The 27,240-nt window shown below is 33.3% G+C and overlaps 4 protein-coding genes and 1 pseudogene across 4 annotated transcripts; 2 read left to right on the forward strand and 3 right to left on the reverse strand.

The window, feature by feature from the left end:
* Positions 1–812: 812 nt before the first annotated feature.
* LOC114384439 (PLASMODESMATA CALLOSE-BINDING PROTEIN 5-like) lies at positions 813–4,748 on the reverse strand. The gene is made up of 4 exons (XM_028344110.1): positions 4,251–4,748; positions 2,713–3,216; positions 1,409–1,439; positions 813–1,269 (listed from the first exon to the last, which is right to left on the reverse strand). The coding sequence occupies exons 1-4, from the start codon at positions 4,309–4,311 to the stop codon at positions 1,092–1,094; spliced, it is 774 nt and encodes a 257-aa protein (XP_028199911.1). The 5' UTR covers positions 4,312–4,748; the 3' UTR covers positions 813–1,091.
* A 3,426-nt stretch (positions 4,749–8,174) lies between these two features.
* LOC114384983 (pentatricopeptide repeat-containing protein At2g42920, chloroplastic-like) lies at positions 8,175–10,133 on the forward strand. The gene has a single exon (XM_028344868.1). It carries the CDS (start codon positions 8,251–8,253, stop codon positions 9,853–9,855), a length of 1,605 nt encoding a protein of 534 aa, XP_028200669.1. The 5' UTR covers positions 8,175–8,250; the 3' UTR covers positions 9,856–10,133.
* A 336-nt stretch (positions 10,134–10,469) lies between these two features.
* LOC114384984 (AT-hook motif nuclear-localized protein 16-like) lies at positions 10,470–11,503 on the reverse strand. Its single transcript, XM_028344869.1, has one exon. The coding sequence runs from the start codon at positions 11,392–11,394 to the stop codon at positions 10,633–10,635; it is 762 nt and encodes a 253-aa protein (XP_028200670.1). The 5' UTR covers positions 11,395–11,503; the 3' UTR covers positions 10,470–10,632.
* An 8,510-nt stretch (positions 11,504–20,013) lies between these two features.
* On the forward strand, positions 20,014–21,812 carry LOC114385215 (pentatricopeptide repeat-containing protein At2g42920, chloroplastic-like). Its single transcript, XM_028345234.1, has 2 exons — positions 20,014–20,093; positions 20,675–21,812. Exons 1-2 carry the CDS (start codon positions 20,014–20,016, stop codon positions 21,810–21,812), a joined length of 1,218 nt encoding a protein of 405 aa, XP_028201035.1.
* Positions 21,813–22,689: 877 nt separating this feature from the next.
* On the reverse strand, positions 22,690–23,559 carry LOC114385216 (annotated as a pseudogene).
* Positions 23,560–27,240: the final 3,681 nt, after the last annotated feature.

Genomic DNA, 27,240 nt, shown 5'->3' on the forward strand with positions numbered 1-27,240 from the left:
ATATAGGCCGACCTATCAGACTTATAAGACTTTTTAATAAGCCTAAGCCTGATCTATTTAATTTAATAGACTTTTAAAAAAGTATGAGTCTAATAGACAAAAAAAAACTTTATGTAAGCTATGTCGTAGGTCTACAATTTACCTTATTAATTTACTCCAAACATAACAGGGGGTGAGTGACATGTTTCTAGAAGGTAGGTAGTTCAGGTTATTACTTGTGAAGGTAAAGAAGGTTGTTGGTTGTATAGTGACTGAAAAAGGTAACCCTAAACCCAGTTGGGGGAATTTACCAAACTCATCGCAAATAAATTTCAATTATTATTATGCCTACAAACACAATAAGTAGGGCACCTATGCCCTGTGCATATGACTACATGCCATGTGAACAAATTCCAATGGTCAGAACCAAAAGATGATACCCTCCAATGTACATATCCTTTTGTAATGCCAACATATTGATCTTAATTACACGCTGGAAAAAAAATAAACACCTAAGAAATTGTACTTTAAATCAACCTGTATACATTATATTGTAAAGTTGTGCAACAAAAATTATTTTATTGGTTGAAATTGTTCTATCATGATATTTTATATATAGGTAATCATTACTTTTCGCTTTTCAAGTTTCTAATTCATGTGTAAAGTAAAACGTACGGAAAAAATGTTTGTCTGAGTTGATCACTTATATCTGTAAGAAATTTACATCTTTTTAGTGTAATCCATTCTGTTTGTTAAAGATTAGATTAGATGTAGAGCCTTAGCTTAGACAACAAAACTGATCCTGGTCTATATAACTAAACAGATAAGGGCACAAGGCAACTTCAAAGATATATTTATTTTTCTAAGTTCTAACAATTCTAACAAAAATAAAAAGTGAGCAACACAAAGAAAATTAAATAAGAAGAGGTATGTACAGTATATATTTCTACAAATGTTCATCATCTTAAATTGCCTTTTCTTTCTACCATGTGTTTCTACCATTTATGTGCTGTTGATGGTCATGTAACTATTGGCTTCTGTGTCTCCCAAAAAGTCTGTAAAAGGGGCAAAAATTATTTGCTCAGAGCAGCAACATCCAACTCTCAACCATTTTAGAGATAATTTCTTTGCAAAGTTGAAATTATCCACAGAACGATACAAATATCTGCAAAGCCATTTAATGTGTCAGGTGCAGCAGCAGCAGAGGGAGAGGGTTCTGTGGGCACTGGCACTGAACCAAAAACGTTGGCACCGCTTGAGTTTGTTGTGTTCAACACTGATGTACTAGTGCTGCAAATTTAGTTACCAATTATCAAGCTAATTAATATGATATTTTCTGTTCGAACTGTTGCAACATAGTAACAAATAAAAGCATAGTATATGTATATTAAATAAAATGAAAGCATATATATGGTCAAGAAAGGGTCACCTAGTTGATGGATATTCACATGCCCCAGTGCCTGCAAAACACGTAAATGCATTCATCAAATGTTCTCAACAACCAAAAATTAAATAATATTGAAGGAGCATAGCGTGCTGTGCTGGAAAATAAAACAAAAATGTACATCAAATTTTAATGTCTATGTTTTGTACAAGATAAAGGTAATAAAGGTATTGTTATGCTCGAAAAAAAATTGTTATAAAAATGGACACGTGAGAGGTGAGAATGGATATTTCAAATTTATAATTGGTTAAATAAGCACGGCATTCAATTAAGAGAAAAAGAAACTAAAATAAGTGCGTATATATATAATTATTTTTTTGAAAAAATATTTTTCATAATTTTTTAAGTTAAAATCTTTAAGAAATAATTAATTTCCGTAAATAATCCTAACCAATGAGTTCATAAATTTTGTACGAAGCATTATGTTTTTCCTCCGTATAAGCTAGGTATATAAGCACAATTAATGAAAAAAATTGCGATGAATAGCGACTTATAGATACTATTTATGACAATAGATAAAGGGGGCTTTGGAGATGCTGCTTCCAAAAAAGTTGAATAAAAGTTTGACTTTTGCATCACTCAGATGGCAGTTTTGTAGCTCCTGCATCCCCAACCCCAAGTCACAGTCTATAATCAATTCAAATATGCAATAAAAGTTTCTTCCTTTTGTAGTCTTTTTAAAATGGAAGGAACCCAACAATCATGCACAGGGATGTGTCTGATTACCAACCCAAGGGACCCCACCTCTGTGTGTATCAATTTGGCACACACTTCTTCTCCTACTTGTTTGCAGACTCCTTTCCTTTTATAATTATATTTTCATCATCTACTAAACTTCAACTTCTATTTTCTAAGTTTAATTTTTTTAGTTTTACAAATTTTATTCTTTTATTTTTTTGTTTATTTGTGAATTTGATCTCTATTTTTAATTATGCATTAGTTCATCTGTCAACTTAACATCTAATATTTAATAGAAATACTAATATAACAATATAGTAATAGAATATTATGTCAATATGAAAATATTAATGTGATAATGTATTATAGTGACATGTTAATATTTCTATTAAATATTATATATTAGTAAGTAAACAGATAAATCAAAATGCCACAACTAAAATAATGGACTCAAATTTGGAAGGAAAAAATATTGAAAGATGTTGTGAAATTGAAAAAGTAAGGAAAAAATTTGTAATCAAGCCTAATTTTTGTTGTGAAATTGAAAAAATTTGTCTCTCACAACATTATTGAAAAAGTTGGAAGGAGAATTATAACAGCAAAGGCCTTACTTGGGTTAGTGCTAATGATGACAGCAGTTCCACCAAAATTGCAGCTATTTGGAACAGGATTCTTTTGATAATACTTATTGAAGGCATAAGAAGCATGGTCCCTGATGGAATTTGGGTTGTAACAGCTTCCACCAGGTTGAATTGCTGAGCAATCAGCACCATCATAGCCACAAGCATAGTCCAATGCAATTTGTAGAGTAGTCTGCGAGGCAGTTGGGCTTGCAATGCACCAGCTTGCACCTGAGGAGATTGGAGAATTCACAGTGGTGGGAGTGGTAAATGGGATTGTGGAGGCTGGAGAGACTGTGTCTGGATTGGAATTAGGATTCAGGAATGGAGATGTTGAAATGGTGGGAGTGGTTGGAACTAAGTTTGGAATGGTGGTGATGGGAGTGGTAATATCCCTTTGGACTGTAGAAATTGAGGCAGTGAATTCTTGTTTCCCTTGATCATGTCCTAGTACATTCACATGTCCAGGTACTTCCTTTTGTGTCCTACTTGAACCTGTGTTTGAAATGACAACTGAATTACTTTGTTCTGTACTATATGTCCAAAGCATGTGAAGAGAGAAATTAAAATATAGATTTGAAATCAATCCAAGCCTTTTCCTTTTTCAAAGGGATGCAAAAAAAGTGTAACTGGATTCAAATTTTGCCTATAAGGCTATAACATTCCTGCTGGTATGGAAAGCAAAATTTGTTTTTCTATTCATTGAAATAGTTGTAGAAATTTTGATTCAAACTAATTATTATATTTATGCCCTTAAGACTTAGACCTCTCCATTATTTCAAAAGGCAACAACTTGGAATAGTGTAACTAGAAGGGCAGTCATTTAAGGACAGGTAGGGTATCCTATATGTAGAGAGAGGCATATGTGAGTCAAAGCAGTTGAGCCCTTTGTATCTTTTCAAGAAACGGTGGAATTGGAGAAAGGTTGGATGCAACTGTCCTATGTGAAACCCCAGAAAAATTAGCAAGAAAAGGACTTGTTTAAACTTTTCTACGGTGTGGCTCTATAATTGCTGGAACAAGTATTTAATGGAATAATACAAGAGACAATATTTTTATCTAGGAAACTTATTAATCCATAAACAAAAAAAGTGAAAAGCTCAATTAGTAAACTATATTCCAACAGAACGAAGCCAAGATGGACTATCAAACTAAAAAAACAAAAGGTGATTTTCTCCCAATCAGTCCAACATGTATATCCATAATGGTACTAGTTGAACTAAAAAACTGGAAGAGAATAAAACAATTGAGATGCCAAACTTGAGAGAAGGAAAAAGCTTTTTGTGGTTTCAGAATTCAAAACAAATTCAAGTGGTCCAAAAGAATATAAATTAAAGAGAAAAACACAGAATATGAACAGGAGATAAAGAATAAGCAATTGAAAATTTGAAAACAGAAGGAAAATGAGAACCAAAGACAGTGAGAATTAAGAAACAATATCAGAATAGAACCATCAGAGCTAAACAAAAGATAAAAAAATAAAAAGGAAGATAGAAGAACTATAGAATAAACTAGAGAAAGGGGATTACCTGAACAGAGGAAATGACACATTAAGAGAAATATCACATAGTAAAATACACTCCTTTCCATCTTTAATCTAACTATTCAGCTTCTTCTTCTTTGGCACTTACTTGTCCTCTCTCACTTCTTTTTCAATGAGGTTCCCCAGTAATAGTAGTTCTTCCTTTGATTAAATGAAAGAGAAAGGAAGATATGATGAACTAGAGAGGAAAAAAGGGAAGATGGTTGTTTTGTGGGTTAATCATGCAACTAAAAGTATATATAGTGGTAGTGGAAGACTATGTGAGGTTGTGAGAGACAAAGGAGAGGGTTTAAGAAAGCAAAAATGGGGTGTGGTGAGGGAGAGTGTTGGAGGGTGCAAGCAAGAGAAGGAGCAAAAAGGAGGGGAAAAGGTGACGAAGAAGGTTGAAAACGAAGTAAAGGAAGAATTGTTTGGAATATAGACTCGGTTTGGGCTTGTAAGTGATGATTGTAATGATGGTGCTGATGTGTACAGTTTGCCTTTCTCTTTTCTATTCTTCTCCTTTTACTTACTGTTGTCTGTGACTTCTTCTTCTCTTGTTTTTTCTCCTTTATTCTTAGCAGGATTTAAATCTAAACAAAATGTCTTGCATTATGTTAGTACTTTGTTGTGGAAGTCTAAGATTATGTAAAATTCAAGTTGCTAGTGGCTTATTTACATTTTGCAATTGGAGAAAAAGAGACATTGTGGGTAGCATTTTGTAGGATAAAAGATTTTGGTTTTTCAGATATCATAGGTTAAAGAAACTTAAGACACATTGGTAGGGGATAAATTTTGTGTTTCTAGTAATCTTGGGTTAGTAATCTTATTTTTTATGCTTGCTATTCGTTTTTTAAAAAATATGATGCCTGGAAAATAATGTTTTCCAAATGTATTTTAATATGTTTTCCATGAAAACTTTCTCATATGGGAAATGTGACAATACTTTTCTAAGATTAATTTTTTTTACTATAATAAAAACATTACGTTACTATTATTAATGTGATAAATAATTAAAATAATTAATAAAAAATATGACATAACTTTTTGATTTCTAAGAAATTTATGTAAATGTTTTTTATGATCAACCAAAAAAGATTTTACTTGTTTTCCGTAAACATGATTGTCCAACATGAAAAAAAATTCTCCTATAAAATGTTTTCTTAGTTTTTCATATTTGGTATGCATTTTAAAAAATAAAATTCCTAGGAGATATTTCTTAAGAATGATTTTTTAACCAATTTTTTACAAAAACTTTTTCATGGGAAGGTGGAAGTGGTACTTGGTTTGAATGTTTATTTTATGTTTTAATTTTTTGAAAATAATTTTTATTTTCAAATTTTCAAGATTTAAAAAATATGCATCAACAACAAAATACTTTAAATTTCTTACTTCTTCAGAAAAGATTGAAAATATTGATATATTATTTTTATTTTAGAACCTATTTTTGAAAATATTTTCATTTTTTCAAAGAAAATATTTTATGAATTTTTAAAAAATATATATTCACTCTTATTTTCTATTTTTTAAATGAAAATAAAAAAACGTTCAAATCATCATACGTCAACTTATTTGTTTTTAGTTTAATTTTTCTTTTACTATAATAAAATCATCATGTCATTTTTTATTCAATTATATAATATAATAAATAATTAAAATAATTGATAAAAATGATAATTCTTTAACTCCTAAAAAATATCTAAAATTCATAATGATGAACCAAATACATTTTATTTTATTTTATTAAAAAAAAATCGATTCTCACGAATGAAAAAATTCATCCATGTGAAACGCTCCCTATATTCAATCTTCTTCCTAAGATCCTCTATATGAAAATTGTGTTTCTGATTTTCTCTCCGTTTTTTTATGCCCTGTTTTTACACATGCAGTTATTATGTTCCTAAATCAAGGGAAAATTAAAAGTATTATTTTTAGTTATGATATTTTTGTTTTCAATCAAGGTGTGACACGGTTGGGTTGTTAATTGTTATTTGACTGTGACTTGTACGTGCAGGAGCAAAAGTGTCATTACCTATTGCTGCCATTTGATTGTCCTATCAGCTTTTTCATAATTTTAACTTTAACTGATTCCATGTTTTTGTTGTGAAGAACGGTGGCCATGATATTGCAGCCCAACCCATGTCCCATGTTTGTTCATCAGCATAAAGGTCAAACTTTGTTGAAGTGAGTTAAACTAACTTATTTTTGATAAATATTGAAGTGAACTAACTAATTGTATCAAAGTCATTGAATTCCCACTATAAATTACTTAGATCATGTCATACGAGATAATATTATTCCCAATTTTCTATTGTTTTTAAAGTAAAATAATGTGATTTGTTATCTGTTGAGTAGACTGTGCTTCTTGATTGGCATGATCACAAAAGTTTTTTTTTTTAAATATAATGATAGACAATAAAGTTGAAATCTAAAATCTTTTATTACTTAAAATAATATACATTAGCAAAAAAAAAATTATCCCCAAAACTAAAGTTATTTCGGAAAATAATTTACTGTCAATAATTAATGATTCAATTATTTAAAATACAAACAATCATAATTGATTTTTTTATTTGATTGACACCAATCTTAGATTTGAACGGTCATTTAATTTAAAATATTAATGATCAAGTGTAGAATTTATTTACAATTGATAACCATCCAATCCTCATTATATGTTATATCATGAAAATCATAGCCTATTATTATTACAGTATTTTCAGGTTTTGATTAAAGGTTACATAAATTTATTTATAATTCATTTTTATTTTAAAAATACTTGGTATGTTAGAAAGTGCTAAATGAAAGATAGTAGGTGACATATTAGAGGATCAAATGCAATTGAGTCTCAGGTTATTATTTTTTAGTTAATTTTTCTTATACAAATATCACAATTTTCTTTTTGGTGTTGAAAATGATAGAATGGAAAGACAGTTCAAATACTACCCAACAGAATATCAATGACATATTGGGAGCCTGTGACAGTCAATAGAGGGTTATTATATAAAGGATTATTACACAGGTTAGAGCCACAAAAAGTTCCATCCAATTGCAACTACTCAACTACTTACAAGATGCTAAGGAATCTCTCTAAGAAAGGATGTCCATCAACGGGGTGAAAGTGACGTCAGGGGGACCCTCAAAAAATATAAAAGTTCATTCTAGATAGTTAACCACTGTGTTAACCCGCATTCATAACAAATATCACAATTTAACTAACTAGATTAAATGCTTTCAGATGTAATTCATTTGGAGCTTAATGGTAAAAACAACTTGAAAAAGGCTAAATAACCTACAAAAGAACCTCCAAGAAAAGATGCATGATAATAGAATTCAGACATTAGAAAAATACAATTTTTTTTTTGTTAATTATCATAAGTAGGACCTTTTCTTTTTGGTGAAACCCCTTAATACTTTTACATGATCCTTTAAATCAGTTATATAACTAATCTTTGATTCAAACTTAATTACACTTAAAACTATTTTTTCAATGATATATTCTAACGGATCAAAATCTTTTCTCACAAACTCAACTTGCTACAAACTAAACTATACTCATTGAGTATGAAAATACTACTAAAGCGAATGTGGTGAAAAATATTAGAAAATAAAACTAAAGAAAAAAATAGATGAAGGCCCTCTTTTAAAGTAAAACACAACTAATCTAATAATTTTGAAATATCTTTTGAATTATTTGACTTTTTGCACAAACAAATTTTAAATATTTTTCCTTTTTGTTTGCTTTAAACTATTGAATATTAAAACATTCATATTTTTATAATCATGTATTGATTACTTAATTATTTAAAAGAATCCAATAAAATAAAAAACATTTTATAATTTTTTTTTCTAATTTGATAAAGAGGGGATCATTTTTTTCTTAGATATTTAGTAGTCCCACAGTTTGCTGATTTATATCTAGTTAGTTATGAATTTCCAGCTCAAAAGGGAAGTGCAGTGTCCACTCATCATCTATCTTTCCTCGGTCCCGACCACACACAATAACAATGTCAACTCTTTGTTCTGCACTTCCTCCATCATCATCATCATCACCCTCCATAGCAAAGTTCATCTCCGACCAACCATGCCTCACCATGCTCCAAACCCAATGCACCAACATGAAAGACCTCCAAAAGATCCATGCCCACATCATCAAAACCGGCCTTGCTCACCACACCGTTGCTGCTAGCCGCGTCCTCACTTTCTGCGCCTCTTCATCTGGTGACATCAACTATGCCTACTTGCTCTTCACCACCATTCCAAGCCCAAACCTTTATTGCTGGAACACAATCATCAGAGGCTTCTCTCGGAGCTCAACCCCTCATCTTGCAATATCTCTTTTTGTTGATATGTTGTGTTCTTCAGTTCTGCCCCAACGCTTGACTTACCCTTCTGTTTTCAAGGCTTATGCTCAACTGGGTGCTGGCTATGATGGAGCTCAGCTTCATGGGAGGGTTGTTAAGTTGGGTCTTGAGAAGGACCAGTTTATTCAAAATACTATCATTTACATGTATGCTAATAGTGGGTTATTGAGTGAGGCTAGGAGAGTGTTTGATGAACTTGTGGATCTTGATGTGGTGGCTTGCAATTCTATGATTATGGGGCTTGCTAAGTGTGGGGAGGTTGATAAGTCTAGGAGGTTGTTTGATAACATGCCTACAAGAACCAGAGTTACTTGGAATTCTATGATTAGTGGTTATGTTAGGAATAAGAGGCTGATGGAGGCATTGGAGCTTTTCCGCAAGATGCAGGGAGAAAGGGTTGAGCCTAGTGAATTTACAATGGTGAGCTTGTTAAGTGCTTGTGCCCATTTAGGAGCACTTAAACATGGGGAGTGGGTTCATGATTATGTAAAAAGGGGTCATTTTGAGTTGAATGTCATTGTTCTCACAGCAATTATTGACATGTACTGCAAGTGTGGAGTTATTGTAAAGGCTATTGAAGTGTTTGAGGCATCACCCACAAGAGGATTATCATGTTGGAACTCCATTATAATAGGACTTGCCCTGAATGGTTATGAGAGAAAAGCAATTGAGTACTTCTCTAAGCTTGAAGCCTCAGATTTAAAGCCAGACCATGTAAGTTTCATTGGTGTTTTAACTGCTTGTAAATATATAGGAGCAGTAGGAAAAGCAAGGGACTATTTTTCTCTGATGATGAATAAGTATGAGATTGAGCCATCCATAAAACACTACACTTGCATGGTTGAAGTGCTAGGTCAAGCTGCGCTACTAGAAGAAGCAGAACAACTAATAAAGGGTATGCCTCTAAAGGCTGATTTTATTATATGGGGGTCTTTGCTTTCATCTTGTAGGAAGCATGGGAATGTAGAAATTGCGAAACGAGCTGCACAAAGAGTCTGTGAGTTAAATCCAAGTGATGCCAGTGGTTATTTACTTATGTCTAATGTTCAGGCTGCATCCAACCAATTTGAAGAGGCAATGGAGCAAAGAATTTTGATGAGAGAAAGATTGGCAGAGAAGGAGCCAGGATGCAGTTCAATAGAACTATATGGTGAGGTTCATGAGTTCTTGGCTGGGGGGAGGCTACATCCTAAAGCTCGAGAGATTTACTATTTACTGAATGACTCCAGTTTTGCACTTCAAGATTGATTATCTCCGAAGGGATGAACTCGTGAAATTTAAAAATCAATCTGTACACAAGGAAGTAGCTTTAATACAGAGAAGAATTACAATATATGAGGATCTCACAATCGAACCAAATATCCAATTTGTTTGTCAATACACTGGGATTTTTAGTTTGATAAGGGGAAAAAAGTTCCTAAAGTAGAAAGAGTAAGATTGGGGCACAGGGCCATGACATGAAATTCAAATATGCAAAAATCCATTTCATTATTGTTATATTATGTCTTCCCAAATTATTCCAGTCATATTGGTAACTTAATTAGAGAACGTGGTGTCTATTAAAGCGTGTATAAATTTGAATCTAGGTCTGTCTGCAGGGCTAAAACCATGCATAAGGTGACTCAAACTCTTGCTTTAGGCCTCCAGAAAAAAGCTATTTAGAATTAATATTTATACAACCTTTACTATTAGCTGGTTTAGTGTAGTGATAACTAAAGTTTGCTTTTTTGCTAGTGAATGTAGTTCAAACCTTGCTAGACTTACCAATCTCAACTTCTGTGCTTCATGCATGTTTTGCTTTGAAGTTCTAACACAAAATGCTGCAATATGCAATATTAACTCTGAAAAGTAGATCTTATTGTATTGAAAATCATTATACCCACTAATTTGCTAAAATAATTCTTAATACATCAGAATAAGCATATCATCTTGTTTTGCAATGTCAACCTTGGAAGACCCCTGACAGCTACAGGACAGTGCATTTTGTGAATGTGAGACGACAACTAACAAATAGTATGCTAAGTTTCAGGTTTTTGAGAAGTTCCTCCCTGGTGCCCAAGAGTATATCTCTGGGGGCATTGTACCATTCATGAGCAGGTTCTGTGGGATTGCATACAAGTCAGAAATATCAAGATGGTGGGTGCGTCCATTTTGGTAATGCTGATTCTGCATTGCAGCAGCAAGTTCATCATCTTCCAATGGAAGGCGATCGAAAGTAGCATGCATGAATGATGCAGCCATGATTACAAGAGGGCCTGAAGCAATCAAAGCACCAACCACAGCACCTCCCACAACTTGCCCTTGAGCACCTGCCAAGTAAATTGTGAGGCCTGTGATCCCTGGAGGGGCTGGTGGGGGAAGGATTGACCCCAGAAGTGAAAGAATCTCGAATCGACCGTGAAGGGTCACAATGGCACCAGCTGAGCCTGGTTGGCGCAATGTTACATTTGTTACACAGCCTGTTCCATTGAGTATGTAAAGGCCACGTTGCTTTCTCCTTGCAAAGTTCAACAAACTTTCATTCACATCACAGCCTGAGCTTACTTCCATGGCATGAGCCTTCAGTGCATTAGCACTATCTCTGGTGACAATTATTGGTGGCTTAGGTTTGTTTTTGGAGCCAGCTGGCCGGCCACGTGGTCGCCTTAAGGTGTCCCCTTCTGCTGCTGCAGAAGAAACTGGTGAAACTGCTTTTGGGACTTTGGGAGATATTAGAGCTACATCAATGCCAGACATGTTTGAGTTTCCCTTGTCTTGTTCTTGCTTTCTATCCATTTCACCAAACATAAGACACTTTGAGGAAAATGTGCAGTAACAAAGAGCAAATCGCTCTTTTCTGCTTCATAGAATTGCTTAAGTAGTTCAATTGTGACAATAAATTTTAATAGGACCCCAAAAGAATGATTATTTTGTAGGATGGAGTTAAGTAATACCAACCAACCACAAATTATTGTTTTTTGCATTACTCAGCCTAACTCTGCCTAACTTGGCTCATGTCAATTGCCTTCTCCAACAGATATCTAATGGCATATAATTATTACGCTTTACTTCGCAATATTAGCCACCTACACCTCCTTTCTCACATTATAATAATATAGAATTGCATGCCCCTTTGTTCCAAACATGATATGCGTGTTCAGTTCTGTCTGATGCATATACAATTGAACGCTCACGCGCATATGAATGACAAAAATACTCTATTTCACTCCCTCGTGACAAAAAAGAAGTCAAGTTAGTGTAGAGAAAGAAGAGCAAGGGAGGGGGAAAGAGAGGGGAATTTGAAGAAAACACTGAGTGTGTAATTCTGTTCGGCCCAGTAACACTGCAATTATTCTGTTAGCCCTGCAACTAACACTGCAAACAGTTTTTGCTGCATAAGCAATTGTCAACTAATTATAAAAAATGACAGAGAAGAGTGATATGTAGAAAATACTAAGCTGCTAGTGATTTCTTGACCAGTTTTGATGCTCAAGTTCTTGCACTGTACCATTCTTCCACTTGGGAACTTTGGATTATTTGTGCTTTTGAGTTCATGAGGGGACAAAGAGGAAGCGTGACCAAGAAGAATGCCTTCCAAGGCAATCAAGTTCTGACTGGCCTCTGTTAGATGACAAATCTTGAAATTCTCCTTGCTGCTCGAGGTCTTGTTCTGTGTCTGCCGAGTTCTGAGATTTAAAGAACTTTGCCGAATAATGCATTGAAGGACAGGTTGAGAAAACGGAGGGAGGTGAAGAGGTGGTGAATCATGCAAACTACCGGCTTTCACCAAGACCTAAGGAGGTCTCGAGGCTAAAAAAAACGCTTACAAAGATACTAACAGATTATCTCTCACCAAAATTTTCACATCGACAATAGAATGAACTTATATATCCTTATGGAACATGAACTCAGTCCTTATCAACTGTAATAACCTTTGTTGGCATTCCCAACATGACTTGGAGCCTTTGTTTCACAGTCTCTGCGACTTTTTTTGTTATGCATAACTGTAGAAGACTCTCGTGCTTTTGGAATCTTGACATGATCCAAGTCTGGTCTTGTATTCCACAGTCTTACCATGTTACTGTTTGTGAACTGTTTTCCAGCAACTGAGCTCATTCCAAAATGCTCATATGCGGTTCCCATCTTGTTTTGTTCATCTGCCCTGCTAGCTACAAATGTGGTCTAAGCAGACTAAATAAGTTATTGGTGCATGGCACAAATATTTCCAAAGCATAAGTATTTTTTTTTAAAATTAAAACATGTAAGGAAAATATCATGTTATTAAATATGATAAATTAACACGTATGAAGAAAAAAAATATTAAAAACGCCTTTAGTATTAAAATAGGCACTTTATTTTATTAATATATAGTAAATAAATTAAAGATATAAGATTACTAAAATTGAGGAAGGAATTATGAAAATAAATTATTTAAAACAAGATATATTATCTTTGTGTATATTTAATATGATATATAAAAATTAAATTTTAATAAGGTGACAATAATCTTAGAAAAAGTAAATCTCATCAATTTGATATATTGTATCTAGATTGTAGTTTTAAAATGCAAGTCAAATTTTAAAATTAAAACTAATTAATTAAATTAAGTAAAACTATTTCAAAGAATCAACATTGGTTGATTTTCACTAGAAGGTCTGTGTTAGAGACGTTAGAAAGGAATTCAAGTTGAATGCTATATATGGTAAGCCACACGATTTTTACTGCATATTCAACATTTGAGACGCTATCCTAGCATCTAATTTTGAGATCTTCTCATATACAACGTCTGAGACATCTGATTAGTTTTGGATCCTCTCGCATTGCATCAAGCATGAATTCCTTTTTAGTGTCAATAGATTTGGACTTATTATGGGTCAAAACCTGTAAATAATCGACGCCTAAAACCAATTAAAAAAAAATTAACGACTAAAACCAATGAAAACTGTATAAAAAATGAGCCTTATTAGTAATGACAAAAGAATATATATAAATATTAGATTTTTCAGGTTTTTATTACACATAATACTCATTTTTCATAGAATTTTCATCTTATTTAGATTCTTTTTTGTCCAATCTTACTTAATTCTTAATTTTCATGTAGATGAATCCAAGGAGACACAACTTACACATTGAAGTTAAAAAAAAAAAAATCAAAATCATGTCTAGAAATAGAAAACCATAAATATTATAAAAGGACTAGCATTGTGATTGACCAAAGACACTATTCTTATAATTAATAAGTTCTTAAAACTAAATTATACATTTTCAAACTAAATGTATTTAAACATATTTTCAATCGTTAGGCTCTTCAACTAATAAAAACGAAAGAAATGTAGAAAAAAGACAATACGTAGAAAGTAAGCTGCTGTCAGTGGTGGTTTGTTGGCCAATTTCGATGTATTCCGTCGGATGACAAATCTTGAAAATCTCCTTGCTGCACAAGTTCTTCTTGGATGTATAGGGTCTGAGAAGGTAAAGGTACAAGACTTGTATAATGTGTAGTAGTCAGAACCAGATTATGTGTAGGACTTTCTGAAGTCAGAATATGAGAATGCACAACATTTGTTGGTGGAGAAGGTGCCAGAATGTGAGACTGTACAAGTGTATACGGTAAGGGAGCCAAAAGCTGATGAGAATGTGATGATAAAGACAAAGATCTTGGTCCAGCTCCATGACCCAATAAAGGAAACATACCTTGCTGATATTAATGACAATAAAGATCTAGTAAGTATTAGTAGAGCAGAATCATGAAATAATACAACGCTTAAACCATTAAAGTAGAGCTTATGATAAAATCTTATTGAAGTCACTTGAAGAAATACATGCATGGATTATTGGACAGAAAACTTACAACGTTATGGATGGGAGAGGAAAAACTTTGAGAACCAAATGCATGATACTCTATTGGAGGCAATCTATGCATGAGAGGAAATTGAGTCCAAGATTGGTGTATTCCATATACAGTCCTACCTGATAATGCTTGCTGCAGATTCTTGATTGCTATTTGAAGACCTTGGGGTAGTCTTATAAATTGTTGAAAGTAGTAGTGCTTTGGGGACTGCACAATTAGGTCTTGGGCATATGGTGTTGTTGAGTGCTCTTCATGCTCTTGAAGAGATGAAAGTAGGTCATCAACCATTTCTGTATGAAAATCAAAAATTGCTATCATGTTTGATGTTTGTGAATTGCCAGTAATTGGGTGTTCAGAATGACTTTGACATGGAAAATGGCTTGAACTTGCTGAAATTCCAGATCCAGAAACTTGAGCAAATGCTGATAAATCACTGCATCAATTTTACAGACAAATAATTCCATATTGCAGTTTTCAAATGACAGTGTTATACCAATGTGTCATTATTATACAATATTTTCATTTTCTCACATCATATAAAATTTATAAGGAGGGGATTCTAAGATTGATCTGATGATGAAGAAAAAAGTTAAAGGAAGAGAAAGATCATGAATTTAAATCTTTTTGCTAACAAAAATAATAATTAACATTTACTAATAAAAAAATAACATATAATTTAATATTCATAAAAAAATCTAAATTTTTAGTCTGTAAATAACAATATTAAGGAATAATTTGAGTTATACAAATTAATAATGCATGTTGAAGATGTTTTGCATAATCCCTCTGGAGTTTCATTTTCATATCACATAAAAATTTTAGGGATATAGTCTATATATTATTATACAACTAATGCATGTATGAAAGTGACTTTTTAATTATAAAGTTGAGAACGATTTGATGGATTATTTTTAAAATTGTAATTAATGACTAAATTATTATACGGTTTTAAACTATTTTAAGGGTTTACTTGAGATTAAATTAAATTGTTCAAGAAGGATCACTTGTATGATCAAAATTAAATAATAAAAAAAACATAATTCCTTTGAATTCACGTGAACCACCAGATTGCTTGAAAAATTCACCTATTCGTATGTTCCCCCATACCAGATGCTATGGAAAATTAATGTAACTGAAGGACAAACTAACTCAATCTCTTCCTGGTCAGTGGCTACACCAGGTTCTGACATAAACTACAAATATTTATGACAATATTGAAAGACAAAGCAACAATGAAACCCACGTCAATATACATACATGAAACATTAACTAGAAAGGGATGATATTAAGCAATAAAATAAGATTACCATTAGAATTAGTCACGTAAGGTGATCCTTTCTGCACAGCACACCAGCTTGTTCACTCTCAGTCTTGCCTTCTCTACTTGACCAAAGATCGTATTCCTTACCACTTGAAGTTAAACCTAAATCATTATTCACAGCGAATCATAAAAAGGATTTTTCACCAAATTGTTGTAGTTTGCTTTTAAAATCACTAAATTGGATTGGTGTACCTTTTAAAAATTTACCTTTTGAGTTACTATATTAAATTAATTATTTAATTATTTGAGTTATTATATTTACATTATTTATTTCACATTCCAACCTTTTTTTGAAAAATTAGAGTACTTTTTTTTGTTGTCTCTATCCGTCGCATTAAAAAAAGTAAAAGTAAAATTATTATCTCTATCCATCGAAATCACTTTTAGCAAAATAAATAAATAAAATCCATCACAATCACGGTTGTAAATCTTGACAATCTCCACTAATAAATTATTGAATTTACTTTCAGCTTATTAAGTTAATCATTCATTTGATTGTTAGGATATGATAAAACATGAAAACAGAGTAAGGATAAAATATGATAAAAATATGATAAACAAGTTATGTAAGTTTTAGGCTTATATTATTGATTTTCTATAATTCAAATATTGATTACATAAACAAAATAGGGGATCATAATTGCATTTAAGTCATTATAGGCTTAAATGTAATTTTGATCTTTCTATTTTACACAATTCATAATTTTGATTTTTCTATTTTAAAATTGAGACATTTGATTTTTCTAGTTTAAAAATTTATAATTTTAGTTCTCCTATTTTAAAATATAAACACTTAATCCCTATATTTTAGAAAATTCAAAATTTTGATCCCATATTTTAAAAAATTCATAGTTTTGGTTTAAAATTTAATTTTTCTTACATTTTATTTCTTTTATTTTTTATTTTATAATTAATTAAATCATTTCTTGAGGATATCTTAAATGAATATGTTAATTTTATGATTAAATTAGACCAAAACAAAAGAAATAAAATGTAGAAAAAATTGAAAAGTTAACTAGAATTACAAATTTTCTAAAATAGGAGCATTAAATGTCTTTCTTTTAAAATGAAATGACCAAAATCAAGTTTTTTTTTATAAATAAAGAACCAAATGCTTCAATTTTAAAATAGAAAAATTAAAATTATGGATGAAATAAAATAGAGGAATCATAATTACATTTAAGTCTAAATTTTAATCCTATCAAATATTTAGTATGTGTCGAATGACAAACCATAATATAACTAAATTATAGAAAATTATATTTTATTTATGCAATCAATATTCTTCAAATTATAAACAAGTTATATAAGTTTTTAAAAAATTATAATTATTATTTACCATTTGTACACAGCCTGTTCCATTGAGTATGTGTAAAGGCCACGTTGCTTTCTCCTTGCAAAGTTCAACAAACTTTCATTCACATCACAGCCTGAGCTTACTTCCATGGCATGAGCCTTCAGTGCATTAGCACTATCTCTGGTGACAATTATTGGTGGCTTAGGTTTGTTTTTGGAGCCAGCTGGCCGGCCACGTGGTCGCCTTAAGGTGTCCCCTTCTGCTGCTGCAGAAGAAACTGGTGAAACTGCTTTGGGACTTTGGGAGATATTAGAGCTAACATCAATGCCAGACATGTTTGAGTTCCCTTGTCTTGTTCTTGCTTTTCCATTTCACCAAACATAAGACACTTTGAGGAAAATGTGCAGTAACAAAGAGCAAATCGCTCTTTTCTGCTTCATAGAATTGCTTAAGTAGTTCAATGTGACAAATAAATTTTAATAGGACCCCAAAAGAATGATTATTTTGTAGGATGGAGTTAAGTAATACAACCAACCACAAATTATTGTTTTTGCATTACTCAGCCTAACTCTGCTAACTTGGCTCATGTCAATTGCCTTCTCCAACAGATATCTAATGGCATATAATTATTACGCTTTACTTCGCAATATTAGCCACCTACACCTCCTTTCTCACATTATAATAAATATAGAATTGCATGCCCCTTTGTTCCAACATGATATGCGTGTTCAGTTCTGTCTGATGCATATACAATTGAACGCTCACGCGCATATGAATGACAAAAATACTCTATTTCACTCCCTCGTGACAAAAAAGAAGTCAAGTTAGTGTAGAGAAAGAAGAGCAAGGGAGGGGAAAGAGAGGGAATTTGAAGAAAACACTGAGTGTGTAATTCTGTTCGGCCCAGTAACACTGCAATTATTCTGTTAGCCTGCAACTAACACTGCAAACCAGTTTTTGCTGCATAAGCAATTGTCAACTAATTATAAAAAATGACAGAGAAGAGTGATATGTAGAAAATACTAAGCTGTAGTGATTTCTTGACCAGTTTGATGCTCAAGTTCTTGCACTGTACCATTCTTCACTTGGGAACTTTGGATTATTTGTGCTTTTGAGTTCATGAGGGGACAAAGAGAAGCGTGACCAAGAAGAATGCCTTCCAGGCAATCAAGTTCTGACTGGCCTCTGTTAGATGACAAATCTTGAAATTCTCCTTGCTGCTCGAGGTCTTGTTCTGTGTCTGCCGAGTTCTGAGATTTAAAGAACTTTGCCGAATAATGCATTGAAGGACAGGTTGAGAAAACGGAGGGAGGTGAAGAGGTGGTGAATCATGCAAACTACCGGCTTTCACCAAGACCTAAGGAGGTCTCGAGGCTAAAAAAAACGCTTACAAAGATACTAACAGATTATCTCTCACCAAATTTTCACATCGACAATAGAATGAACTTATATATCCTTATGGAACATGAACTCAGTCCTTATCAACTGTAATAACCTTTGTTGCATTCCAACATGACTTGGAGCCTTTGTTTCACAGTCTCTGCGACTTTTTTTGTTATGCATAACTGTAGAAGACTCTCGTGCTTTTGGAATCTGACATGATCCAAGTCTGGTCTTGTATTCCACAGTCTTACCATGTTACTGTTTGTGAACTGTTTTCCAGCAACTGAGCTATTCCAAAATGCTCATATGCGGTTCCCATCTTGTTTTGTTCATCTGCCCTGCTAGCTACAATGTGGTCTAAGCAGACTAAATAAGTTATTTGGTGCATGGCACAAATATTTCCAAAGCATAAGTTTTTTTTTTTAAAATTAAAAACATGTAAGGAAAATATCATGTTATTAATATGATAAATTAACACGTATGAAGAAAAAAATATTTAAACGCCCTTTAGTATTAAAATAGGCACTTTATTTTATTAATATTATAGTAAATAAATTAAAGTAAAGATTACTAAATTGAGGAAGGAATTATGAAAATAAATTATTTAAACAAGATATATTATCTTTGTGTATATTTAATATGATATATAAAAATTAATTTTAATAAGGTGACAATAATCTTAGAAAAAGTAAATCCATCAATTTGATATATTGTATCTAGATTGTAGTTTTAAAATGCAAGTCAAATTTAAAATTAAAACTAATTAATTAAATTAAGTAAAACTATTTCAAAGAATCAACATTGGTTGATTTTCACTAGAAGGTCTGTGTTAGAGACGTTAGAAAGGAATTCAAGTTGAATGCTATATATGGTAAGCCACACGATTTTTACTGCATATTCACATTTGAGACGCCTATCCTAGCATCTAATTTTGAGATCTTCTCATATACAACGTCTGAGACATCTGATTAGTTTTGGATCCTCTCGCATTGCATCAAGCATGAATTCCTTTTTAGTGTCAATAGATTTGGACTTATTATGGGTCAAAACCTGTAAATAATCGACGCCTAAAACCAATTAAAAAAAATTAACGACTAAAACCAATGAAACTGTATAAAAATGAGCCTTATTAGTAATGACAAAAGAAATATATATAAATATTAGATTTTTCAGGTTTTTATTACACATAATACTCATTTTCATAGAATTTCATCTTATTTAGATTCTTTTTTGTCCAATCTTACTTAATTCTTAATTTTCATGTAGATGAATCCAAGGAGACACAACTACACATTGAAGTTAAAAAAAAAAAATCAAAATCATGTCTAGAAATAGAAAACCATAAATATTATAAAAAGGACTAGCATTGTGATTGACCAAAGACACTATTCTTATAATTAATAAGTTCTTAAAAACTAAATTATACATTTTCAAACTAAAATGTATTTAAACATATTTTCAATCGTTAGGCTCTTCAACTAATAAAACGAAAGAAATGTAGAAAAAAGACAATACGTAGAAAGTAAGCTGCTGTCAGTGGTGGTTTGTTGGCCAATTTCGATGTATTCCGTCGCGATGACAAATCTTGAAAATCTCCTTGCTGCACAAGTTCTTCTTGGATGTATAGGGTCTGAGAAGGTAAAGGTACAAGACTTGTATAATGTGTAGTAGTCAGAACCAGATTATGTGTAGGACTTTCTGAAGTCAGAATATGAGAATGCACAACATTTGTTGGTGGAGAAGGTGCCAGAATGTGAGACTGTACAAGTGTATACGGTAAGGAGCCAAAAGCTGATGAGAAATGTGATGATAAAGACAAAGATCTTGGTCCAGCTCCATGACCCAATAAAGGAAACATACCTTGCTGATATTAATGACAATAAAGATCTAGTAAGTATTAGTAGAGCAGAATCATGAAATAATACAACGCTTAAACCATTAAAGTAGAGCTTATGATAAAATCTTATTGAAGTCACTTGAAGAAATACATGCATGGATTATTGGACAGAAAACTTACAACGTTATGGATGGGAGAGGAAAAACTTTGAGAACCAAATGCATGATACTCTATTGGAGGCAATCTATGCATGAGAGGAAATGAGTCCAGATTGGTGTATTCCATATACAGTCCTACTGATAATGCTTGCTGCAGATTCTTGATTGCTATTTGGCTTCTCTCGGAGCTCAACCCCTCATCTTGCAATATCTCTTTTTGTTGATATGTTGTGTTCTTCAGTTCTGCCCCAACGCTTGACTTACCCTTCTGTTTCAAGCTTATGCCTCAACTGGGTGCTGGCTATGATGGAGCTCAGCTTCATGGGAGGGTTGTTAAGTTGGGTCTTGAGAAGGACCAGTTTATTCAAAATACTATCATTTACATGTATGCTAATAGTGGGTTATTGAGTGAGGCTAGGAGAGTGTTTGATGAACTTGTGGATCTTGATGTGGTGGCTTGCAATTCTATGATTATGGGGCTTGCTAAGTGTGGGGAGGTTGATAAGTCTAGGAGGTTGTTTGATAACATGCCTACAAGAACCAGAGTTACTTGGAATTCTATGATTAGTGGTTATGTTAGGAATAAGAGGCTGATGGAGGCATTGGAGCTTTTCCGCAAGATGCAGGGAGAAAGGGTTGAGCCTAGTGAATTTACAATGGTGAGCTTGTTAAGTGCTTGTGCCCATTTAGGAGCACTTAAACATGGGGAGTGGGTTCATGATTATGTAAAAAGGGGTCATTTTGAGTTGAATGTCATTGTTCTCACAGCAATTATTGACATGTACTGCAAGTGTGGAGTTATTGTAAAGGCTATTGAAGTGTTTGAGGCATCACCCACAAGAGGATTATCATGTTGGAACTCCATTATAATAGGACTTGCCCTGAATGGTTATGAGAGAAAAGCAATTGAGTACTTCTCTAAGCTTGAAGCCTCAGATTTAAAGCCAGACCATGTAAGTTTCATTGGTGTTTTAACTGCTTGTAAATATATAGGAGCAGTAGGAAAAGCAAGGGACTATTTTTCTCTGATGATGAATAAGTATGAGATTGAGCCATCCATAAAACACTACACTTGCATGGTTGAAGTGCTAGGTCAAGCTGCGCTACTAGAAGAAGCAGAACAACTAATAAAGGGTATGCCTCTAAAGGCTGATTTTATTATATGGGGGTCTTTGCTTTCATCTTGTAGGAAGCATGGGAATGTAGAAATTGCGAAACGAGCTGCACAAAGAGTCTGTGAGTTAAATCCAAGTGATGCCAGTGGTTATTTACTTATGTCTAATGTTCAGGCTGCATCCAACCAATTTGAAGAGGCAATGGAGCAAAGAATTTTGATGAGAGAAAGATTGGCAGAGAAGGAGCAGGATGCAGTTCAATAGAACTATATGGTGAGGTTCATGAGTTCTTGGCTGGGGGGAGGCTACATCCTAAAGCTCGAGAGATTTACTATTTACTGAATGACTCCAGTTTGCACTTCAAGATTGATTATCTCCGAAGGGATGAACTCGTGAATTTAAAAATCAATCTGTACACAAGGAAGTAGCTTTAATACAGAGAAGAATTACAATATATGAGGATCTCACAATCGAACCAAATATCCAATTTGTTTGTCAATACACTGGATTTTTAGTTTGATAAGGGGAAAAAAGTCCTAAAGTAGAAAGAGTAAGATTGGGGCACAGGGCCATGACATGAAATTCAAATATGCAAAAATCCATTTCATTATTGTTATATTATGTCTTCCCAAATTATTCCAGTCATATTGGTAACTTAATTAGAGAACGTGGTGTCTATTAAAGCGTGTATAAATTTGAATCTAGGTCTGTCTGCAGGCTAAAACCATGCATAAGGTGACTCAAACTCTTGCTTTAGGCCTCCAGAAAAAAGCTATTTTAGAATTAATATTTATACAACCTTTACTATTAGCTGGTTTAGTGTAGTGATAACTAAAGTTTGCTTTTTTGCTAGTGAATGTAGTTCAAACCTTGCTAGACTTACCAATCTCAACTTCTGTGCTTCATGCATGTTTTGCTTTGAAGTTCTAACACAAAATGCTGCAATATGCAATATTAACTCTGAAAAGTAGATCTTATTGTATTGAAAATCATTATACCACTAATTTGCTAAATAATTCTTAATACATCAGAATAAGCATATCATCTTGTTTTGCAATGTCAACCTTGGAAGACCCCTGACAGCTACAGGACAGTGCATTTTGTGAATGTGAGACGACAACTAACAATAGTATGCTAAGTTTCAGGTTTTTGAGAAGTTCCTCCCTGGTGCCCAAGAGTATATCTCTGGGGGCATTGTACCATTCATGAGCAGGTTCTGTGGGATTGCATACAAGTCAGAATATCAAGATGGTGGGTGCGTCCATTTTGGTAATGCTGATTCTGCATTGCAGCAGCAAGTTCATCATCTTCCAATGGAAGGCGATCGAAAGTAGCATGCATGAATGATGCAGCCATGATTACAAGAGGGCCTGAAGCAATCAAAGCACCAACCACAGCACCTCCCACAACTTGCCCTTGAGCACCTGCCAAGTAAATTGTGAGGCCTGTGATCCCTGGAGGGGCTGGTGGGGGAAGGATTGACCCCAGAAGTGAAAGAATCTCGAATCGACCGTGAAGGGTCACAATGGCACCAGCTGAGCCTGGTTGGCGCAATGTTACATTTGTTACACAGCCTGTTCCATTGAGTATGTAAAGGCCACGTTGCTTTCTCCTTGCAAAGTTCAACAAACTTTCATTCACATCACAGCCTGAGCTTACTTCCATGGCATGAGCCTTCAGTGCATTAGCACTATCTCTGGTGACAATTATTGGTGGCTTAGGTTTGTTTTTGGAGCCAGCTGGCCGGCCACGTGGTCGCCTTAAGGTGTCCCCTTCTGCTGCTGCAGAAGAAACTGGTGAAACTGCTTTTGGGACTTTGGGAGATATTAGAGCTACATCAATGCCAGACATGTTTGAGTTTCCCTTGTCTTGTTCTTGCTTTCTATCCATTTCACCAAACATAAGACACTTTGAGGAAAATGTGCAGTAACAAAGAGCAAATCGCTCTTTTCTGCTTCATAGAATTGCTTAAGTAGTTCAATTGTGACAATAAATTTTAATAGGACCCCAAAAGAATGATTATTTTGTAGGATGGAGTTAAGTAATACCAACCAACCACAAATTATTGTTTTTTGCATTACTCAGCCTAACTCTGCCTAACTTGGCTCATGTCAATTGCCTTCTCCAACAGATATCTAATGGCATATAATTATTACGCTTTACTTCGCAATATTAGCCACCTACACCTCCTTTCTCACATTATAATAATATAGAATTGCATGCCCCTTTGTTCCAAACATGATATGCGTGTTCAGTTCTGTCTGATGCATATACAATTGAACGCTCACGCGCATATGAATGACAAAAATACTCTATTTCACTCCCTCGTGACAAAAAAGAAGTCAAGTTAGTGTAGAGAAAGAAGAGCAAGGGAGGGGGAAAGAGAGGGGAATTTGAAGAAAACACTGAGTGTGTAATTCTGTTCGGCCCAGTAACACTGCAATTATTCTGTTAGCCCTGCAACTAACACTGCAAACAGTTTTTGCTGCATAAGCAATTGTCAACTAATTATAAAAAATGACAGAGAAGAGTGATATGTAGAAAATACTAAGCTGCTAGTGATTTCTTGACCAGTTTGATGCTCAAGTTCTTGCACTGTACCATTCTTCCACTTGGGAACTTTGGATTATTTGTGCTTTTGAGTTCATGAGGGGACAAAGAGGAAGCGTGACCAAGAAGAATGCCTTCCAAGGCAATCAAGTTCTGACTGGCCTCTGTTAGATGACAAATCTTGAAATTCTCCTTGCTGCTCGAGGTCTTGTTCTGTGTCTGCCGAGTTCTGAGATTTAAAGAACTTTGCCGAATAATGCATTGAAGGACAGGTTGAGAAAACGGAGGGAGGTGAAGAGGTGGTGAATCATGCAAACTACCGGCTTTCACCAAGACCTAAGGAGGTCTCGAGGCTAAAAAAAACGCTTACAAAGATACTAACAGATTATCTCTCACCAAAATTTTCACATCGACAATAGAATGAACTTATATATCCTTATGGAACATGAACTCAGTCCTTATCAACTGTAATAACCTTTGTTGGCATTCCCAACATGACTTGGAGCCTTTGTTTCACAGTCTCTGCGACTTTTTTTGTTATGCATAACTGTAGAAGACTCTCGTGCTTTTGGAATCTTGACATGATCCAAGTCTGGTCTTGTATTCCACAGTCTTACCATGTTACTGTTTGTGAACTGTTTTCCAGCAACTGAGCTCATTCCAAAATGCTCATATGCGGTTCCCATCTTGTTTTGTTCATCTGCCCTGCTAGCTACAAATGTGGTCTAAGCAGACTAAATAAGTTATTGGTGCATGGCACAAATATTTCCAAAGCATAAGTATTTTTTTTTTAAAATTAAAACATGTAAGGAAAATATCATGTTATTAAATATGATAAATTAACACGTATGAAGAAAAAAAATATTAAAAACGCCTTTAGTATTAAAATAGGCACTTTATTTTATTAATATATAGTAAATAAATTAAAGATATAAGATTACTAAAATTGAGGAAGGAATTATGAAAATAAATTATTTAAAACAAGATATATTATCTTTGTGTATATTTAATATGATATATAAAAATTAAATTTTAATAAGGTGACAATAATCTTAGAAAAAGTAAATCTCATCAATTTGATATATTGTATCTAGATTGTAGTTTTAAAATGCAAGTCAAATTTTAAAATTAAAACTAATTAATTAAATTAAGTAAAACTATTTCAAAGAATCAACATTGGTTGATTTTCACTAGAAGGTCTGTGTTAGAGACGTTAGAAAGGAATTCAAGTTGAATGCTATATATGGTAAGCCACACGATTTTTACTGCATATTCAACATTTGAGACGCTATCCTAGCATCTAATTTTGAGATCTTCTCATATACAACGTCTGAGACATCTGATTAGTTTTGGATCCTCTCGCATTGCATCAAGCATGAATTCCTTTTTAGTGTCAATAGATTTGGACTTATTATGGGTCAAAACCTGTAAATAATCGACGCCTAAAACCAATTAAAAAAAAATTAACGACTAAAACCAATGAAAACTGTATAAAAAATGAGCCTTATTAGTAATGACAAAAGAATATATATAAATATTAGATTTTTCAGGTTTTTATTACACATAATACTCATTTTTCATAGAATTTTCATCTTATTTAGATTCTTTTTTGTCCAATCTTACTTAATTCTTAATTTTCATGTAGATGAATCCAAGGAGACACAACTTACACATTGAAGTTAAAAAAAAAAAAATCAAAATCATGTCTAGAAATAGAAAACCATAAATATTATAAAAGGACTAGCATTGTGATTGACCAAAGACACTATTCTTATAATTAATAAGTTCTTAAAAACTAAATTATACATTTTCAAACTAAATGTATTTAAACATATTTTCAATCGTTAGGCTCTTCAACTAATAAAAACGAAAGAAATGTAGAAAAAAGACAATACGTAGAAAGTAAGCTGCTGTCAGTGGTGGTTTGTTGGCCAATTTCGATGTATTCCGTCGGATGACAAATCTTGAAAATCTCCTTGCTGCACAAGTTCTTCTTGGATGTATAGGGTCTGAGAAGGTAAAGGTACAAGACTTGTATAATGTGTAGTAGTCAGAACCAGATTATGTGTAGGACTTTCTGAAGTCAGAATATGAGAATGCACAACATTTGTTGGTGGAGAAGGTGCCAGAATGTGAGACTGTACAAGTGTATACGGTAAGGGAGCCAAAAGCTGATGAGAATGTGATGATAAAGACAAAGATCTTGGTCCAGCTCCATGACCCAATAAAGGAAACATACCTTGCTGATATTAATGACAATAAAGATCTAGTAAGTATTAGTAGAGCAGAATCATGAAATAATACAACGCTTAAACCATTAAAGTAGAGCTTATGATAAAATCTTATTGAAGTCACTTGAAGAAATACATGCATGGATTATTGGACAGAAAACTTACAACGTTATGGATGGGAGAGGAAAAACTTTGAGAACCAAATGCATGATACTCTATTGGAGGCAATCTATGCATGAGAGGAAATTGAGTCCAAGATTGGTGTATTCCATATACAGTCCTACCTGATAATGCTTGCTGCAGATTCTTGATTGCTATTTGAAGACCTTGGGGTAGTCTTATAAATTGTTGAAAGTAGTAGTGCTTTGGGGACTGCACAATTAGGTCTTGGGCATATGGTGTTGTTGAGTGCTCTTCATGCTCTTGAAGAGATGAAAGTAGGTCATCAACCATTTCTGTATGAAAATCAAAAATTGCTATCATGTTTGATGTTTGTGAATTGCCAGTAATTGGGTGTTCAGAATGACTTTGACATGGAAAATGGCTTGAACTTGCTGAAATTCCAGATCCAGAAACTTGAGCAAATGCTGATAAATCACTGCATCAATTTTACAGACAAATAATTCCATATTGCAGTTTTCAAATGACAGTGTTATACCAATGTGTCATTATTATACAATATTTTCATTTTCTCACATCATATAAAATTTATAAGGAGGGGATTCTAAGATTGATCTGATGATGAAGAAAAAAGTTAAAGGAAGAGAAAGATCATGAATTTAAATCTTTTTGCTAACAAAAATAATAATTAACATTTACTAATAAAAAAATAACATATAATTTAATATTCATAAAAAAATCTAAATTTTTAGTCTGTAAATAACAATATTAAGGAATAATTTGAGTTATAC

Source organism: Glycine soja, chromosome 14 (genome assembly GCF_004193775.1).
Source record: "Glycine soja cultivar W05 chromosome 14, ASM419377v2, whole genome shotgun sequence".
NCBI classification, from domain to species: Eukaryota; Viridiplantae; Streptophyta; class Magnoliopsida; order Fabales; family Fabaceae; genus Glycine; species Glycine soja.